The following is a 16,446-nucleotide window of genomic DNA, read 5'->3' on the forward strand; positions in this document are numbered from 1 at the left end:
CAGATACAAACATGATGTGCACGCACAACGACGTCATCTTATAAAACATGTCATCGTCTGCATATAAGAAGTGGACGTAGCCTCCAGGTCAACAAGTAAAGCCAATACAGAAGTGCCTTAAATCTGCATTCTGTCTAATGTCCAGCAGGGGGCGACTCCACTGGTTACAAAAACAAGTCTAATTCTATAGAAGTCTATGAGAAAGTGGTCCTACTTCTCTCTTGATTTATTCCCTCAGTAAACACAAGTCTTCTTCGACACAGCGTGATGTTCGTTTAGTAAATTATGCGCCCATTAAGAGTCACACAGACCAGTGCGCAGGAGCGTGCTTTAGGGCGTGGCCTTCTGTGATTGACAAGTTGCTACCATGGATCTGAAAAATCTGCGTTTGGTTGTACAAAAAACAAACCGTGAGGACTCCGAGCTAACGTCAGAAATGCACCTTATAAACCAAGCTAGAACTTAGGTTACCTGTGTTTCTTAGCATTCGCTAACTCTCTCTCATCTCAAACTCCGCCCTCTTGTCCAAATATGGTCACTTCCTGAAAATTAAAGATGGTGACTGCAACAAATGCAAAGTTGAGGCTTTGAAACGGTCCGCAAACCCATTTTTGTATACTCTATATATTATTATTTTAACTTGTTTTTCAGGTGTATTTTGCCACTGTATCGTGATGTGTGCTGAAAGGCCTTCGATCGTCTGTGAGACGAACTAGAGCGTTGCTTTATCGGCCTGTCAGACCTGCAGAAATGTGTCTTCGCTCCGCTGCCTATATTTAATTTTGAGGTTTTATCAGCAGAGAAAAATGAGGTGCAGATATTAACCTGCACTGCTTCTACATATATAAATATACATACAGTTATTGCCTTGGCCATTTGTTAAACTCATTATAGAGCTTGTGAAACTCAATCGTTACGTACGTTGACTCCTGCTGGGGATGTTTCACTCTGACCCGCCCAGTAATTTGCAAATAAACAGATGAAACGTTTTAACACAAAAATATAATCCCCACTCATTGGTAATTGCACTAAGTATGAGGTTAAGGATAATCTTAAACCTGTTGTCAATAGTTTCATGTGTTTTTGAACTTCATTTTGTCAATAAGAAATGATCATAAATGAATGTAAATATGTAAGTAGAGATCATGTAATTTATTTTTCAATAAATATGATTATTGTTCTTATTTAAAGTGTCCCGCTCAGTGATTCCTGTCTTGGTATCTGAAGTATGTGAACCCAGATATCTTCTCATGGTGTCGTGAAGGTGTCACTTTTAGCACCTCTGCTGAGCACCTCCTCGTCGTTAAGCTGCACCTCGAGGCCTCCAGAGTCAACAGACACGTGCAGCTGCAAACACATGGTGTGTTTACCCATATGCTGATCATGTTAAACTGGGCACTGGAGGTGTGAAAGGCTCAGCATGGCTGTGCTGCGTGCCACTGATCTGTGAAGACAAATTAACTCACAGGTAGTTTTATTAGACGACTGGCTGTCCAGGTCTCTGGGAACTCTGAGGGGAAACAGCTGTTGTCTCTGTGACTCTGATAATAATGTGATGCTGCAGGCCAGAGCTGGAGTTAAGTGTTTTGCTCGTGGACATTTTAACAGGAGATTATCCAGTTAAAGGTCTTAAATCCAGTTTTTAGGCACAGTGTTGGAAACCACATTTCACTTTGTCTGAGAAAGAAGTGACATCATCATCATGCTGATACTGCTGAAGAATGTGCTCATCATCTGCAAGCATCCTAGCAAGCAATGTCATGAACAGCTAACATATTCTGCTAACACACATCAGCTAAATCTATCTTTAGTTTAGAAGGAACCACGACTGAACCCAAGGAAAGACTGGTCGTGTAGACGCCCTGCTGCTAACGGATCAGCTGCATGTTCACCAACTTCTTCCGGTTGAAGAAACTAATGTCGTGTTGGTGAAGCTACTTCGAACGCATAGCTTTGCAAGCTAACAGATTACAGCAGAAGAACTTGAACTTTACCAACGTTACCTGAGGGACACATTCAGTTTGATTAAATAACATTTCATTCAGAAAAGTAGCTTCGACTATGTTGAAAACAAAGCAGAAGGTTTATGTGTAAACATTTAAATCTGATGTATAAATTAGTAAGTAAAACTCTTCATGTATTGCCTCAGGTGTAACGTCTCAGCAGTCAGGATGGAGAGAACACCAAGCACAACAGGTGGACGGAGGTTTAATTACCACAGAGAAGCACTGGCAAAAGAGAAACGAGCAGTTAGGGTGTTATTGTTTGTTTACTCAGTTATTTTTGGTAAGTATCGCCCCACCTCATGTCACAACAGTGCGAGTCAACACTTTGAAACTACAGATGCAGTTATCACAGCACACCACCAGAGGTCGCTCCAGCTTCACCTTTGCTGCAGGTCAGCCCGAGACTAAACATTTACATGTCAGCTGTGATGAGATGAATCTTTCCACCTGATGAGATCACAGGAGGAGATCATGTTGGACAGGACGAGACGAGTTTGTGTCTGAGTTCAGCTCTTTGAAAATGTGACATTTAATCTTCACCCTGGTGATATTTCTGTTTGCTTCTGTTCAGATGTTTTAATGAAGTAGGCCTAATAATCAGTCAAACGTCCCTCTCCATCAAAGTACCACAGTGTTCATTCTGGGACTATCAAGAGTGCAAAGGTGATCACCCTCACCTGGAAAAGCATAAGCAGGCCTACTTTTGGCCAATGGCTGAGGGAACTGTCATCTTGCTTTACAATGGAACAGATAGAAGATAACACCAATGAGGGGAACTCTTGGTTATTCTTGTTGTATTCCTTGTGTGGGAGACGGTGATAGATCCCTGCTCTGACTCGGTCTTTAATCTGAAGTATGATTTAAATATATTCTGTTGTTTTTCCTGTAATATCGCAAATTTTCTCCGCATTTCTTATAGAAAAAAAGACATTTCAGTAAGCACGGTGTGCTGAAGTGCATTTCTGTCCTTTTATATGAAGGGAAGTCCCCGTTCAGATCTGCCCGGTGATCAAACATGGACACACCGGCGCGTGAGTATAAATATCTGTATCACACCTCTGCTGCTGCCGGACGCTGACACGGGAGTTGTTTACAAACACGCTTTTATGAGGGTGACGTCAGCGGAGTGTAACTCCAACCGGGAAAACTTTTATTGGTCACTGCACACACACACACACACACACACGCACACACACACAGAGCCCCCTTCTTCGGCCCCGCCCCCACAGAGGAGGGCTCGTTAAAAGGCGGCAGTTCTCTGGCTGGAGGTTCAGTTGAAGACGCGCAGTTTGTGTTTCACACCGAGGACAGAGCGGGACTTTACACTGAAGGGCCTTCTGTACATTCATATTTATACAACAGACTTTTCCTGGACCGAATAACCCCAATTACTGGAATAATGAAGTCCCCAAAACTGAGAGCCCAAGGTAAATATGATCTGATATATTTCTGTTTTATTGTTTATATTTGTAACAAACAGTCAGGCTGGGTAGGGACGATGTGAATACAAAACTCCTTTTATGATGACCCTGCACTTTGCATTTTAAGTAGGCTACTTGTTTATTTCTCGTTGTTAAGGCTCCAACACCATAATATAAGTATGCTACCCATGACGCTCACACATGCTGTTTTTTCTTGCAGCGAAGTTCGTCAGCGAAGAGGACCTGGACGACGTGCTGTGCGAGTTCGACGCGGTGATCGAAGACTTCAAGTCGCCGGTGGAGAAGCGTCACTTCAGGTACGACGAGCACCTGAAGACGGTGAAGAGGAGGAGCTGCGCGAGCGTCAGCGACAGCGGCATCAGCGACTCCGAGAGTGAGTTTTTTGAACATGTCATTAACTGTAGATTCAACAGGTTCAGGGAGCGTCGTCCCACGTGGCGGTAAAATATGTTGATCTTTGCTTTTGTACCATTTAATGACAAATATGACGTACATACCTTTTGATGACGTGTGGAGCAGTGAAGGTGGATTATATTGACTACAACTCATGTCTCAGACATATTCAGGATGTTCCAGCAGGTTAAAAAAAAGCCTCCCATAGCTCCTGAGGGGAGCCAGAATGGAGATCAGGCTCTGCTGATATGACTTTCATGTTTTTCCCTCTGCAGTCACGAGTGCAGAAAGTTCTGAAAGAGTTCTGTCTCACATACGGCCCTCAAAGTCTTTTTATCAGAAGCTGGAGTCAGTGTTTCTCCTCCTCCTCTGCACTGTCACACCTTGCGTGCAGTTCCTTATCCTGTGCCATCGTGAGGGCTGCTGGGCAGATTGGCAGACTGTTGCACGTGCATCCCTGCGTGTCTGCTGGCACACGTAATCACGCTCGAACTCAGAGAGAGAAAGAAAAGAGAAAAGCTTGATCTCAGTCCAGAGATTTGGCCGTCAGATTGAGCTACTGCTGCATTTTTGGCACACCTGCCCCCAGATTGTGGCTGCTGCTCTAAAGTCAAACATTACTATGTGACTTTAACGTGAAGTGTTAAAAAAGTCTGCTGCAGCTGCAGAGCTGGCCTCAGGCTGCCTGAATGAGATAGCTTCATATGCTGACAAATAGAGAAAATATGCAGCAAGTCCCAGTGAGCAAAGATAGATTCCCAAACACGTGTGGAGGCACCAGGACTTCCAGGAGGCGATGGGAAAAGGTTTCATAGTTTCTGTGGAAGGTCTTTGGAGGCATGAAGGGACGAGGTCGCCCTTCAGTCACATGCATGGAGACTCCACAGATATTCAGGCTCTTGTGCTTTCCTGTCGCTGCACCGCCGTGAATAGATTTTCATTTCATGCAGATTTTTTCCTTCGGGACAAAAATTGTGACCAAAGTATTTTGGTGATGCAGAATAACAGATCCAGTGGTTTTGTGAGAGTTTAACCAGAGCCCACAGTGTGTCTGATCCAGTATCATGTAATTACCACATTACCACTAATGATCCTGCAGTAATCAGCGCAGTGATGACAGCGGGGGGAAGGTGTTTGAACCTGTGTCTGCGGTGCTAATGAGCCTGCCGAAGGATCAGATTCCTGCAGGAGCTCTGTCCTCTCCATGGCAGTCTAATGAAGAGGGACCTGTCCCACGCAGGGACGGCCTATTGTCCTGCAGCCTGATGGATGGACGGACTGTTGGACGTGTAGATTAATGAGACAAGCCATAGAGTGTAAAAGATCCAACCAAGAGAGAGGGTTAGAGAGAGATTGAGGAGGAAGAGGAAATAAAGGCTTTCGTGTCCAAGTCAAACACTGATTTTAAGGCCACAGCTCTGTGTGTGCGCGCCTGGGCTCCCCCACTGTGTGTGGCGTCTCCTATCTCCCACTGAGTGCACAGTGCCGAGTGGTGGGAGGGGCACAGGTCGCGGGGGCGGGGGTGTAAGTGGTCGACATCTGAGACGCTGTTAAGGTCCGCTGCAGTTCTGTGCAGAGTGAGAGAGACGAGGACAGCTTTAAGGGCTGCCTAATCTTTCTATTTGTCACACGGACATCATTGTTGACACTTTTACTCAACATGTCGCTTCTGATGAATAAAAGTCAAACAGATTTCTTATCTAGCTGCCGAAAGTCTCCACATTTTATCTCTCTTCCTCCATTTCTTTACAGACAAACAGACAGTGAAAATATGTAATGTGGTGGCCTGAAATGTGACCTGGCAGACTGAAGCTGGCCATTATGTCACTTATGTAACCCTCTGTTCAGATTTAGTTGGCGCAGGAGAGACAGAAACAAGAGCGTGCTCTGCGCTCGTATCACACTGAACGTGTCAGAGATAAATCTTAAGAGCAGGGGCAGAGCTGCCTGACTGAGCGGTCATAGTGCTGTCACTGACGCTGAGTTAGACTGTACAAACTGTGCTGGAGTTGTCAGTTGTGGCAGAACATCAACTTTTGCTCATGTTAATGCATAAACGATGTCGACACACCGTCGGCTTTGCGGTCCAAAGTCAAAGCAATGTTTTTGTGTGCAAATACAAGCACATGCATGTGTGTGACAGGCAGCAGAGGAAGGCTGTCATTACAGGAGAATGCGATGATTACACGCTGAAGCTGCTCCACTGACACAGATTTAGATTTGTTGTTTGCACAGAAAAGTGAACACTCACCTGATCTAATCTGTCTCAATGTGTCGTCTTCTCTCTGACAGGTGCAGAGTCGCTCAACAGGAACAGCTTCAGCTTCAGCGACGAGAGGCTGAACTCCCCCACCGTGCTCTCCCCCACCACCTCCTCACCCCCTCTGATGTCACCAAAACGTGAGCTACGCTTTTTGAACGATGCAAACTTTTTCTATCTTTGTTTTGTTCCAAAAGTCATGCAGAGAGCAAGAGAAGTAAAAGGGCAGACGTGGACAAACCGTGTTACAGAGTAACAGCTCATACAGGACACTCGAAAGGTTAAACGAAAGCACCTGCAACGAGGCAGGGATGGTTTCATTGGCTATCACTAAAGCTGGTGTTCTCTTGGTCGGAGGTTGTGACAGGGTTGCTGCACCAAAATATTAGAGAGCTGTGGGTAAATGTGAGAGCAGACGAACAAGCAAGCGTACAGTCTGAGCACGTGCAACTGAGGCTCTCTGAAACTGAAAGACCAGGCACTTGAATAAAGATAAGCAAATTCTTTAAACACAGACACGATTGTAACTCTGCTTCTGTAAATGACTCTGGTAAAGCTCTGGGCTGCAGACAGGTTCACATCAGTGTAACTAGACAAAGACAGGTCGGACCTCTCACTGTAGTCTTGTAATGTGTTACTGAAGATGCTGATGATAGAAATCTTCTCTCTCCTTAGTTTGAAATCTGAATCTGTTTCCTTTGCAGCCAAACTGGGCGACACTAAAGAGCTGGAGGACTTCATCGCCGACCTCGACAGGACATTAGAGAGTAAGTGCTAAAGCAGCCGAGCTGCCAGAACCTCTGATGAATTAGCGTGCGTGCTGGCGCCGCCCGCTACTCAGGATTAACAGGAGCGTTTGTTCCCTATGTCAGCTATGCTAACGACCACTCATAAAGTGACACAGGAGCCCCTCCCCTCAGGTTTCTTAGAAGCACTGATGTGTCAGGAGGAGGATGAAGGAGCAGGGGCACGTTATGTGGAGCATGGAGGCCTCTGGGGCAGCGTATCCCTTTACACCCGTCACTCAACTTTGGAAGGGCGTGCTGCTCCAAACATCACGCACGATCTGCACACCACATAGCCCTGTGAAGAGCCTATCCCTCTCTACCCTAATATACCCCTTACATTTGGGAATCTGTATTTATAATTCTGCAAACTTTTACTTTTATGCCCGACGTTTTAACACACTCATCATTGCTCGCTGCCTTCCCAACAACAAGACTGATTCTAGCTTAAAGATGTGGACAGTAATACATATTAAAGAGGATTCCTTGTTGTATCCATCAGTGCATTTCACACACGACAGATTTATCAAGATGCAAACAGACTGAGAGGGAAACGGCAGCGTGGAGAAGAGGCGTGTAGGGAACGAGATGTCTGAGAGCGACAGGGAGAACTTCAGAGCAGCGACAGCAGCCAGCTGATTTACACACCGGAGCAAAGTTCATGTTCATTATTTTCACTGTCTTGTTCTTTGAGTTGAAGTCTCTGCATAGCTCTGCGTACGCACATGGATGAAACGCTTAAAGCAGTCGGGCGTCCGTTAGCAGCTTTAGAACATCACTGCTAACAGACGTACATGTTCTACTTGTGTTGGACCTCTTCTGTACTTTGGGGCTTGTGAGTGTTTGAACTTGCATCATGAGGAATGTGCGCTGCTGCTCACACTGTAAATGTCAGGAATGGAATGAGACAGAAGTGGGAGTTGTTTCCATGTTTTCCTTCTCGGCCCTGCCCCGATCTGCTGCTGCATGTCCGTCTTTCACAGTCCTTCTGTAAGACTCTGGACACTCAGCCCGGCAGTCGGGCAGCCCCCCGTTAGCCCTGCAGGATGGTGTGTTTATTAGGGCCACAGTGTTTACGATGACCAGCCTGTAACACAGAGCGCCCGCCGCTCTGAGAATAGAGCCAAGGAGCCAGGGAGCCATGTTCTAATCAGGTCTGTCTGTCTCTGTTCTCAGGCATGTGACGAGGAGGCTCAGAGTCGTCCTGGAGTGCAGCCATGAGGGAAGGAGGGAGTGGATGTCTGGACCCCCCTTGAGCAGCAAACGCCCGGCTCCTACACCCAAAACCACCCAACAGGATACAGCTGGATCACAGCAACGTCCAAGCGGCTCCACCGCGGCATCAGATCCTAAAGTTAACCCAGCAGAGCTCTACTTACTCCAACCCCCTGACTGCTGGGCTGTAAGGGCTGCAGGAAGGGCCAAAATTAGCATATTAGGAAACCTGAGGACAAGCCATGATGCAATGGACTCCATGAATCACTGTGAGGAGAGAGGACGTGGACGATACGCTGCACAGAGTCACTGGAACATTCACTGTCACCCCACAGAGCAGGCCACACTCCAACCCGAGCTGGAAGAGTATTTAAGATAGCTTTTTATAACAGGAATATATTTGTAATTTTATAGAGCTCCTTATCGTCTTTATGTGTGTAAAATATATTTTTGTATCTTATGTAAATAATAATTCTATTTGCCTTGGTATTAACAGAACGTTCAGATTAACTGGAATAAACTTAATCCACTCTGGAGAAACTGGAAGCAACATGTGTATTTAATACAGCTGACGCTGCCAGAGATCATATTAAAGTATGAAATATTGTTCTTTTACTAACACACGTCTCCGCTCTTTATTTTGGCCTCCGACCGCCTGCTGCGCCGGGCTCCTGTCAGGCTGTTTCAGTAACGTGAGAGTTTCTTTTACAGCCTGATGTTTTACATTCTGCTCTTTGAATACAGATTCAGTTCAGTCCAGGAGCATATTTTAACATGTTTTCAGAAAGTTGTTATATCTGTGCACAAGCAGGTATTGATTTCTTCTCAAGGCAGAGGAGAAGGTGTAGAGCTGCAGGCTGAGGCTCTAACACTGAAACTTTATTTTAATGGCAGCTTTCATAAAAACACACATGGGGAAAATCTAATTTAGCAAAAATAAAACAATAAAAAGTAGGACAGATCTTTTGTTCCCTTTGACAGAGAACATTTCTGATGTCGGGAGGAACACGGTCATAAAGAAGCTAAAGATAAATCTGAAAAACGCTACGTCAGGAATGTTAAAGATCTAAAACATACAGGTAGCCTGTGCAGTGAGGTAACGTGATGCATTTCCTTTGTTCGTCTCAACTTTCTGGCTGCAGCATCCTGAAAGAATCTTCAAATGAAGCCGGCTCCTCGGCACTTTGAAACTTTATTTACCTTCAGACAAAACGTTCCTGGTGTGTCCTTCCCTTGGCGTCTCCGTGGGGGTCATCGACCTGCTCACCCGCCTCCACATCTTTAGCTTTCTTTCCAGGAACAAGGCCGACTAAATCCTGCAAACACAACAAAGAAAATCTTCATTAAACTCACTTTGGATGCATTACATAATGAGATTCTCAGAATGGGGATGTACTAACAAGAAGGACTCTGTATACAGTCTCAGGAATGTAAAGTCCTACATGCAGCATCACACTGAAATAGATGCAGGACGTCACTTACCTCCTGTGCTCATTAATCATCCACTCAACAAACAAACACTTATGTAACTCCTGCAGCAGCAGGGTCTATTTCCAGAGGCGGAGGCACACAGGAGGGTGTGACCTCTTCAAGGGCCAGCGGCAGGTGTGGCTCAAGTTGTCTAATGTCAGAGGCACCCCTCTGTCTGGGGTCAAAGGTCGCTAACTATGGGCAGACACACTTCCATATCGGTTCCTTAGTGGCTGTGCAGCAGGTGCAGACAGAGAAGAGAGCACAATGAGCGAGTTCAGAGTACTGACTGAAACAAGAATGATCGAAATATGAGCAAATGTCCTCACTTTTTTATCCTACATTTCCCATCATGCAACGCAATGGTGTCGTTCTCTCTGCCTGGTAAGATAGTCTTTCAAAGTCCGTGCAACCTGATGTAAAACAAGCTTTCTGAATGAAGTCTGATTTGTATTTTAAGGTGTATTTAGACCAAAAGTGCTGCAGATTAAATACAAAGTAAATGCAAAGATGCAAACAGACGAGAATTCACGCCAACGACACCAAACGACACGAATCATTCAATGCAAGTAACAAAAACATGCAAATTAATGGCACTGAGGTTTTCGTTCAAGTTCAACTTTCTCAACTTGAGCAACATATTTTCTGTGTGTAGCGAAAGTCTGTCAGAGATGAGATTCTGCTGACATCTTCATAGTGCATCAACAAACGATCGATTCAGCCTGTTTATTGTCATTACATCTCATCTGTTTGTTGTGGCTTCATAGCGCTGTAGTGAGACAGATCTCAGCCCACCTGTGACTTGCTAGATACAGTGAATCTGCCACTCAGTGAAGACAGATGGACAGGCGCTCCACAGCTGAGACAGAACGCCGGTAGTTGGTGTCCATCAGAGAAATCCTGGTACTGATCCGAGCTAACAGCTCGTCACACTGGGCACTGGTCAGCCTGAAGGAGCTGGAAGCAGCAGGAGAGTTCATCAGACACAGCTCAGGAGGAGGAGGGAGGTTAACCAGCTGAGTGAGAGGACAGGTGATGTTATGGATCCTGGTTTTCAGACGCATCTGGAAGGACAAACATACTCCAGTTCTCTTCAACCAATAAAAATAAACACAATAACAGAGCACTCAAACTTTCAGTGTGCTTTACACTTTAAAGTATGCATGAGCCCCTTCAAACTTTATCAGAGTTTAATGTCACACTTGTCCACCAACTGCATGTAAAGGAAGACATTCTGCCCCTCCTTCCTTCAGCCTGATTCGACTGCAGCCTTTGATTTTATCTCCTCTGAAGTCTCATGTTTTAAAACGCTCAAATGAAAACCTCAGCCCACAAGCTGAGCGTCCCTCACAGCTGTGCTCGGCTGCTGTTCACAGTCTGTGGATCTATGAGCGCATGCCAGACTGCGTTACTGTGATGGCAGGAAGCTGGCACAGAGACACCCGTCTCCCCGTCTTGTTTCTTCAGTACAGTTGGCAGAGGGACGCTGTGGGCACTGTCCCACTGTGAGCCCACTGTGAGTGGTGGGTTTGGGCTGGAGGCCGGGCAGCTGGCACAGATCGAGAGACCATGTTGACACAACACATGATCCCCTTCCCTCTAAAACAAGCTTCCCACTTGGCAGATGTGGGCATCTTTTTGGCAGCGCGGGTCTGTCCCGTAGAAGTGTTGGACTTGGCAGTGGACAGACTGTTTACTCGCAGGGCTGGAAGTGTGGGAAAGTGGGAGACTCGGATGCAGGGCAGACGGACTGCAACGAGTCAAAAGATTTACGATGGAGGGACATGCTACAAATTCAGGAACGATGCTAACTCCAGAACAAAGACAACAATGGAAACATGTTGCAGAAGAAGCCAAAACACATGAAGAGCAGAAGAGCTGCAAATATATAAACGATATAAGCGATGAATCCAGACATCACAACAGAGGAGCTCCAGGCCAGTAGGGGGCAGACTACTGAGCAAAGCACAACGTTACCCCCCGCACGGAAAACACTCACAACTGTAGTTTTTGATTTTAGTGAAACTTGATCAGATTTTAAGTAGAAATGTTTCGGAGCTTTGCTAAGTAACTGCTCAGTTAGCCTTGGAGCTAGCAGTACTATTAGCGGACCCTACAGGCCTGCTTATGCAGTGTTTCTCTGTTGCATTTGTTTTGTATATTTCTAGTGTTGCATAATGTTAATATTTGCAGTGAATGAGCTCCTCATGAATTCACAGCCTGTTCTTCCTCATGGTCGTTGCAGAGTGCTCGCCCTCGGAGACGAGCATACAGACAGAAAGCTAATTAAATGTGTGGACTGATGGAGACAAACGTGTGTCGGTCTTTACATTAAGACGGGAGCATATGGGAGGCTCCTCACACTGCTGATGTGGTGCTCTGTGAATAGTCTGGGCAGAGACGCACAGATGTTTGTCCACATCACAAAGAGTCAGAAAAACACAGAGCCAAATGTCAGGTTCAGCTTTCAGTCCAGATGTCCCTGCTGGTAGTGTGTGTGTGTGTGTGTGTGTGTGTGTGTGTGTGTGTGTGTGTGTGTGTTTGGGGGGGTATTCATCCATTTATGCATTCAAATGTATGAATGCATAAATCTCTCTTCATGACATGTAGGGGTGCTGCAGGCCTTTCCCATCATCCCCAGGCAACGACAGCTTTCACCATTATTACAGATGAGCCCAGACTCCCTCTGAGGAGGACTGACAGGCAGGCTTGGCTGTAATGGAGGTAATTATTATTACCTCTTCCTTCGTCATGCAGACCCCAGTCCATTAAGATCTCCATCATCACTATCAGACTGATCTCTGACCTCACGACCTCACTGACAGACCGTGCGACCTCTCAGAGCTGATTGCATTGCAACTTCGTGTTCCTCAACAGGAAGTGACACGTGACTTTTTCAGTGTTTGGTAACTAAGAAACGATGTCAACAATGTTTGAATGATGATAAAAAAGATTTCAAAACCAGAAAAAACACACAACACGTTGTCATGACAACAGAACTAAGACAAAGAGTGTTATGTAAGTTAATCATCCTGCATCATGAGGTAACATCTTTACCTCATCAGTCCGTGCGAAAACCTGAAACATGTCCGTGTGTGTGTGTAAACATATGACTCAGTATTAAATGTGTTACTCCTCTGATCCTCAGCTCTACCTGACATGAAAGCAGGTGCCCATGTTTACCAGGTGCTAGGATTGATGTGAGCCCTCGCAGTGCGCCACATCGATGCGAGCCCTCGCAGTGCGTCACATCGATGCGAGCCCTCGCAGTGCGTCACATCGATGCGAGCCCTCGCAGTGCGCCACACGAGGGTTAAACTGAAAACAGAGCACACATTACGTCACACGTCAGACTCTGGGAGCCGTGAGCGATCTGTGTTTGTTGCTAAGCTGCCAAATGATCAAATACCAAGTTCCAAGTATCAGTGTGATAACATGTTGGCGTTGCTTCCTGCAGAGCGTTTCTGCTTGTTGCACCTCGGCCGGTGCCTGGATACCAGCTGCAGGCTCTTCAGCCGGGAGCCGTCGTTCACTGATGTTTGCCGCATGATTCCCAGAACATGTCAGGATGGTGGCGTCAGACGTCAGGCACGTCTCCCTGCAGCTGGATTGACATGCTCAGGTATTTTGCTATGTGGCTTCTCGGCTGCAGTTCTTGTCTCTTCTCTGGAGTCAGAAACTTCCCCTTTATGCTTCTTCAGAGAGATCTTGTTTGACCCTTTTGACCTCTGATGAGGTGAAGCCAATGTCTCCCAGGAAGCCGACTTCTTGGTCGGTCGTGGCTCTCCAGCCTCTCTCTCTTAGCATTCAGCCACCGGGTCAGCTTCTCCCTTTGATATGCTCCTTGGGTTGATCTGTCAGCTCAACTATCAGCAAACACTTCTCGGTTGCCGACCACAGGAACAATGTCAGGTCTCAGTGTGGTGACGGTGGTGTTACAGAGGGGAACCTTAGTTGCTTGTCGAGGTCGGCTCATTGATGAAGATCAGTTATTAGAGAAAGATGAGTTTTTAGATGACCGGATGTTGATGTAACTGCTGCATGAGCGGATAAACTGGCTTCAATGTAACAGGACATTAATGCTCAGTTAGCAGACCTCGAAATGCTAAAAAGCTGTTTAGTCTGAGATGATATTACTGATCAGTAAGCAGAAAAAATATGGACCAGAAACCAAATTCTGATGAGAGAAAACACGAGCATCTGCCTCTTAAAGATGCTAAGGCGTTTCATTCAGTAAAGTTGGATTCAGTTTGACAAACTGTGGCTTGAAATCAGGTTTTCCATGTGGCTGTAACATCCTGAGAGATGGGACTGAGTTGGGAAGATGTGCTTTGTGTACGGAGTGATATCACCGGGCTTGGAGCCGCCTGATTCTCAGCCAGTGTTCAGACGCAGCTGCTGTCTCCCCGAGCTCCTCTTAACAGAGACTGTGCATCCTCTGAGATTGAGTCAAACTGGGACCCTGATGAACTCTAACACAACTTCCTGTTTCTGCACTTCTGCTCCTTGGACAGAGAGAGAAACTCCCGAGGGAGAGAAAGGCAGAGAGAGACATCATGACACGCCGTTGATGCAGACTCATTTAAAAAGTGGTTTAAAAACTTTCTTCTGCATGAGGAGAAAAGTGAGCTCACATAAACTGTTAGATTAAAACCAGATCATGTTAAAGAGTGAATCACGCAGGACGTCTACGTGGCCAGAGAGCAGTCTGCAGACGGACTGAGTCAGAGTGAACGGTCCGGCAGCATGGAGGGAGGGTGACCCGATATTTCCAAACTGGTGAGTCACAGGAGAGCTGCACATGTGATGGACGGGCTCCACGCAGGAGGAGATGTGGTGACTTTTACTTTTACATTTTGGGGGCGTACACTTCAGAACAATAGAAATCTCCGGGCTGGTCCCAGATGTCCCTCAGCTGTCCCGACCCTCCTCCTTAGGGACGTCTGGCTCCCATCTGTTGCTCTCTTCATTTCCTCCCATTCATCCTTCTGTCTTTCTGCATCTCAAGTGCTTCTTTTAAACGGTTCCATGATGATGTTCAGCTTTCAACATCTTCCTCTCTCTTTCCTAATAGAGTGAGTGTGACCCTGCAGACTCTCCGTGGCTCCTTCTCTTTCCTGTTCGGTCCCTGCAGGAATCCCCCGGCTCTCTTTAAGGCTTCTGCAGAGATAAGACGGACGTTCACTAAGTTTATCAAACGATTTCAAGATGCAAAGTAATCGAACTTCTGTCTGTGGGAGCGAGTGTCCTGGGTGTGGAAGTTTAACTGTTTGTGCACCCACAGAGTTTTCCTGAGCAGTGAGGGATTATAAGCGATGTTACAGGTTTAGTTTTTACCTCCAAACAGGGTTTTTAGAAGATCTCTCCTGGTCGGCTCGCTGCTTCTGTTTTCTGTCTTTGTTCAGATTCTGAAGGTTTCTGGAAGAAGGTGGACAGAAAGGAGGGACAGACAAAATAGCCACCATGAAAAGTTCCTCTTATTTCTTAATGTGTCTGCTCCAGGCCGTCTGTACTGAAAGATATCAGTGGGTTTAACACTCTGTGACAGTGTGTCTCAAAGAGTGTTATCCAGTGATGCAGCTTGTCCCCTCTTAATCCCTAAATGGCCCCCAGTGCAGCCACACTGAGCCCTCTCTTCTCTCAGCAGAGCGCTCCGTGGTGAACACTCATCTGTTCCAGGAGGACTAAACACAGCGAAGAAGAGGAGAGATTCTCCTTCCTGTTACTGTGTGCACATTTAACATCGACCACAGCAGGGAGGTTCACTCTACAGTACGGTGATTATCTGCATCCAGCAACCAGCAGAGACAGGGGGGTGGGTGTTTGGGGGGTGTGAGTCGGGGAAAGACGAGCTGTCCCTGCAGAGTTCTGTTTAATTACAACCAAACCACAATCACACACACACACACACACACACACACACACATACACACACACGCACACACACACAGAGCCGGTCATGGAGCTGACAGCTCAGTCACACCAACAAAAACTGCCTGAACTTTTCTAATGCAGGTTCTGTGAATAAAGTGACTTTGACATTAACTTTTTACTTCTTGAGAAGGAAACATGGGAACGTGCAAAGAGGCCGATACTGCAGAAAACTGTCCACAGAATTCAACAAGGGCTGGGTGAGAAAAGAAAATGTTGGGGACAGGTGACTGAAACTGAGCAAGGTGAGAAGAGCTTATATTTGAGTTTACAAAGGAAAGTGAACATGATGTTAATACTGAGCATGAAGCGTGTGTTGCAAACTGTGATTTACTGAAGAAGGAAAAACAAACAACAGCACAGTGCAAAGACACAAAGCTCGGACGATGATACACTGTGCATGAGAAATGTTACTTCACCCGTTAATCCGGATATATATCTATAGATATATATATCTATAGATATATATTATATTCGGCTGAGTAAACATCATTTCAGCAGACAAAGCCCATTGTCAATAATTAACTTCTCCGCCCATCCTCCTGTTTTATCTCCTCCTCCCTCCCTCACTTTCATCCCCCTCCTCCTCCCCCTACACTAAACTCTCTCCTCCTCTCTTCTCTCCCTTCCTCTGAGTCTTTCTGAGGAGAGTGGTTCCCCCCTGCTGTTGCTTCCCTCCCCCCTCCCTCGGTGCCTCCTGCCCCCTGGCCAGGTTAGAGAGGTGGGTCAGCGTGTAGCTCCGGGCCTGCAGCAGCACCCTGTCATTAAAGCTCTGCTAACATGTGACCGGACTTTCCATGGGAACTGGACCCTGAGGGGGCAAACCTCACCTGAGCTCACCTGACTGACAGAGAGGACCCTCAGCAGAAATGTTCACGTCTAACACGTGTTCGGGATCGTGTACAGGTGTGTCCGAGACAGGAGACCAGCTCAGGTGGTGCATG

General features: G+C 46.3%; 1 protein-coding gene across 1 annotated transcript; it reads left to right on the forward strand.

Moving 5' to 3' along the window:
• The first annotated feature begins 3,293 nt into the window (after positions 1 to 3,293).
• rgcc (regulator of cell cycle) lies at positions 3,294 to 8,703 on the forward strand. Its single transcript, XM_069663248.1, has 5 exons — positions 3,294 to 3,433; positions 3,648 to 3,821; positions 6,134 to 6,241; positions 6,806 to 6,868; positions 8,063 to 8,703. The coding sequence occupies exons 1-5, from the start codon at positions 3,406 to 3,408 to the stop codon at positions 8,068 to 8,070; spliced, it is 381 nt and encodes a 126-aa protein (XP_069519349.1). The 5' UTR covers positions 3,294 to 3,405; the 3' UTR covers positions 8,071 to 8,703.
• The last annotated feature ends 7,743 nt before the right edge of the window (positions 8,704 to 16,446 follow it).

This window comes from Semicossyphus pulcher, unplaced genomic scaffold, assembly GCF_022749685.1.
Source record: "Semicossyphus pulcher isolate SPU_LCO1_2020_fin unplaced genomic scaffold, fSemPul1.0.p SCAF_15, whole genome shotgun sequence".
NCBI lineage: Eukaryota > Metazoa > Chordata > Actinopteri > Labriformes > Labridae > Semicossyphus > Semicossyphus pulcher.

Excerpts from the sequence above, each read along its gene's own strand:
- rgcc (XM_069663248.1), top strand. The coding sequence starts at position 3,406 with ATGAAGTCCCCAAAACTGAGAGCCCAAG. Across the intron at positions 3,434-3,647 it reads CCCAAAACTGAGAGCCCAAG|CGAAGTTCGTCAGCGAAGAG; the intron begins GTAAATATGATC and ends TTTTTCTTGCAG. Across the intron at positions 6,242-6,805 it reads CCCTCTGATGTCACCAAAAC|CCAAACTGGGCGACACTAAA; the intron begins GTGAGCTACGCT and ends TTTCCTTTGCAG.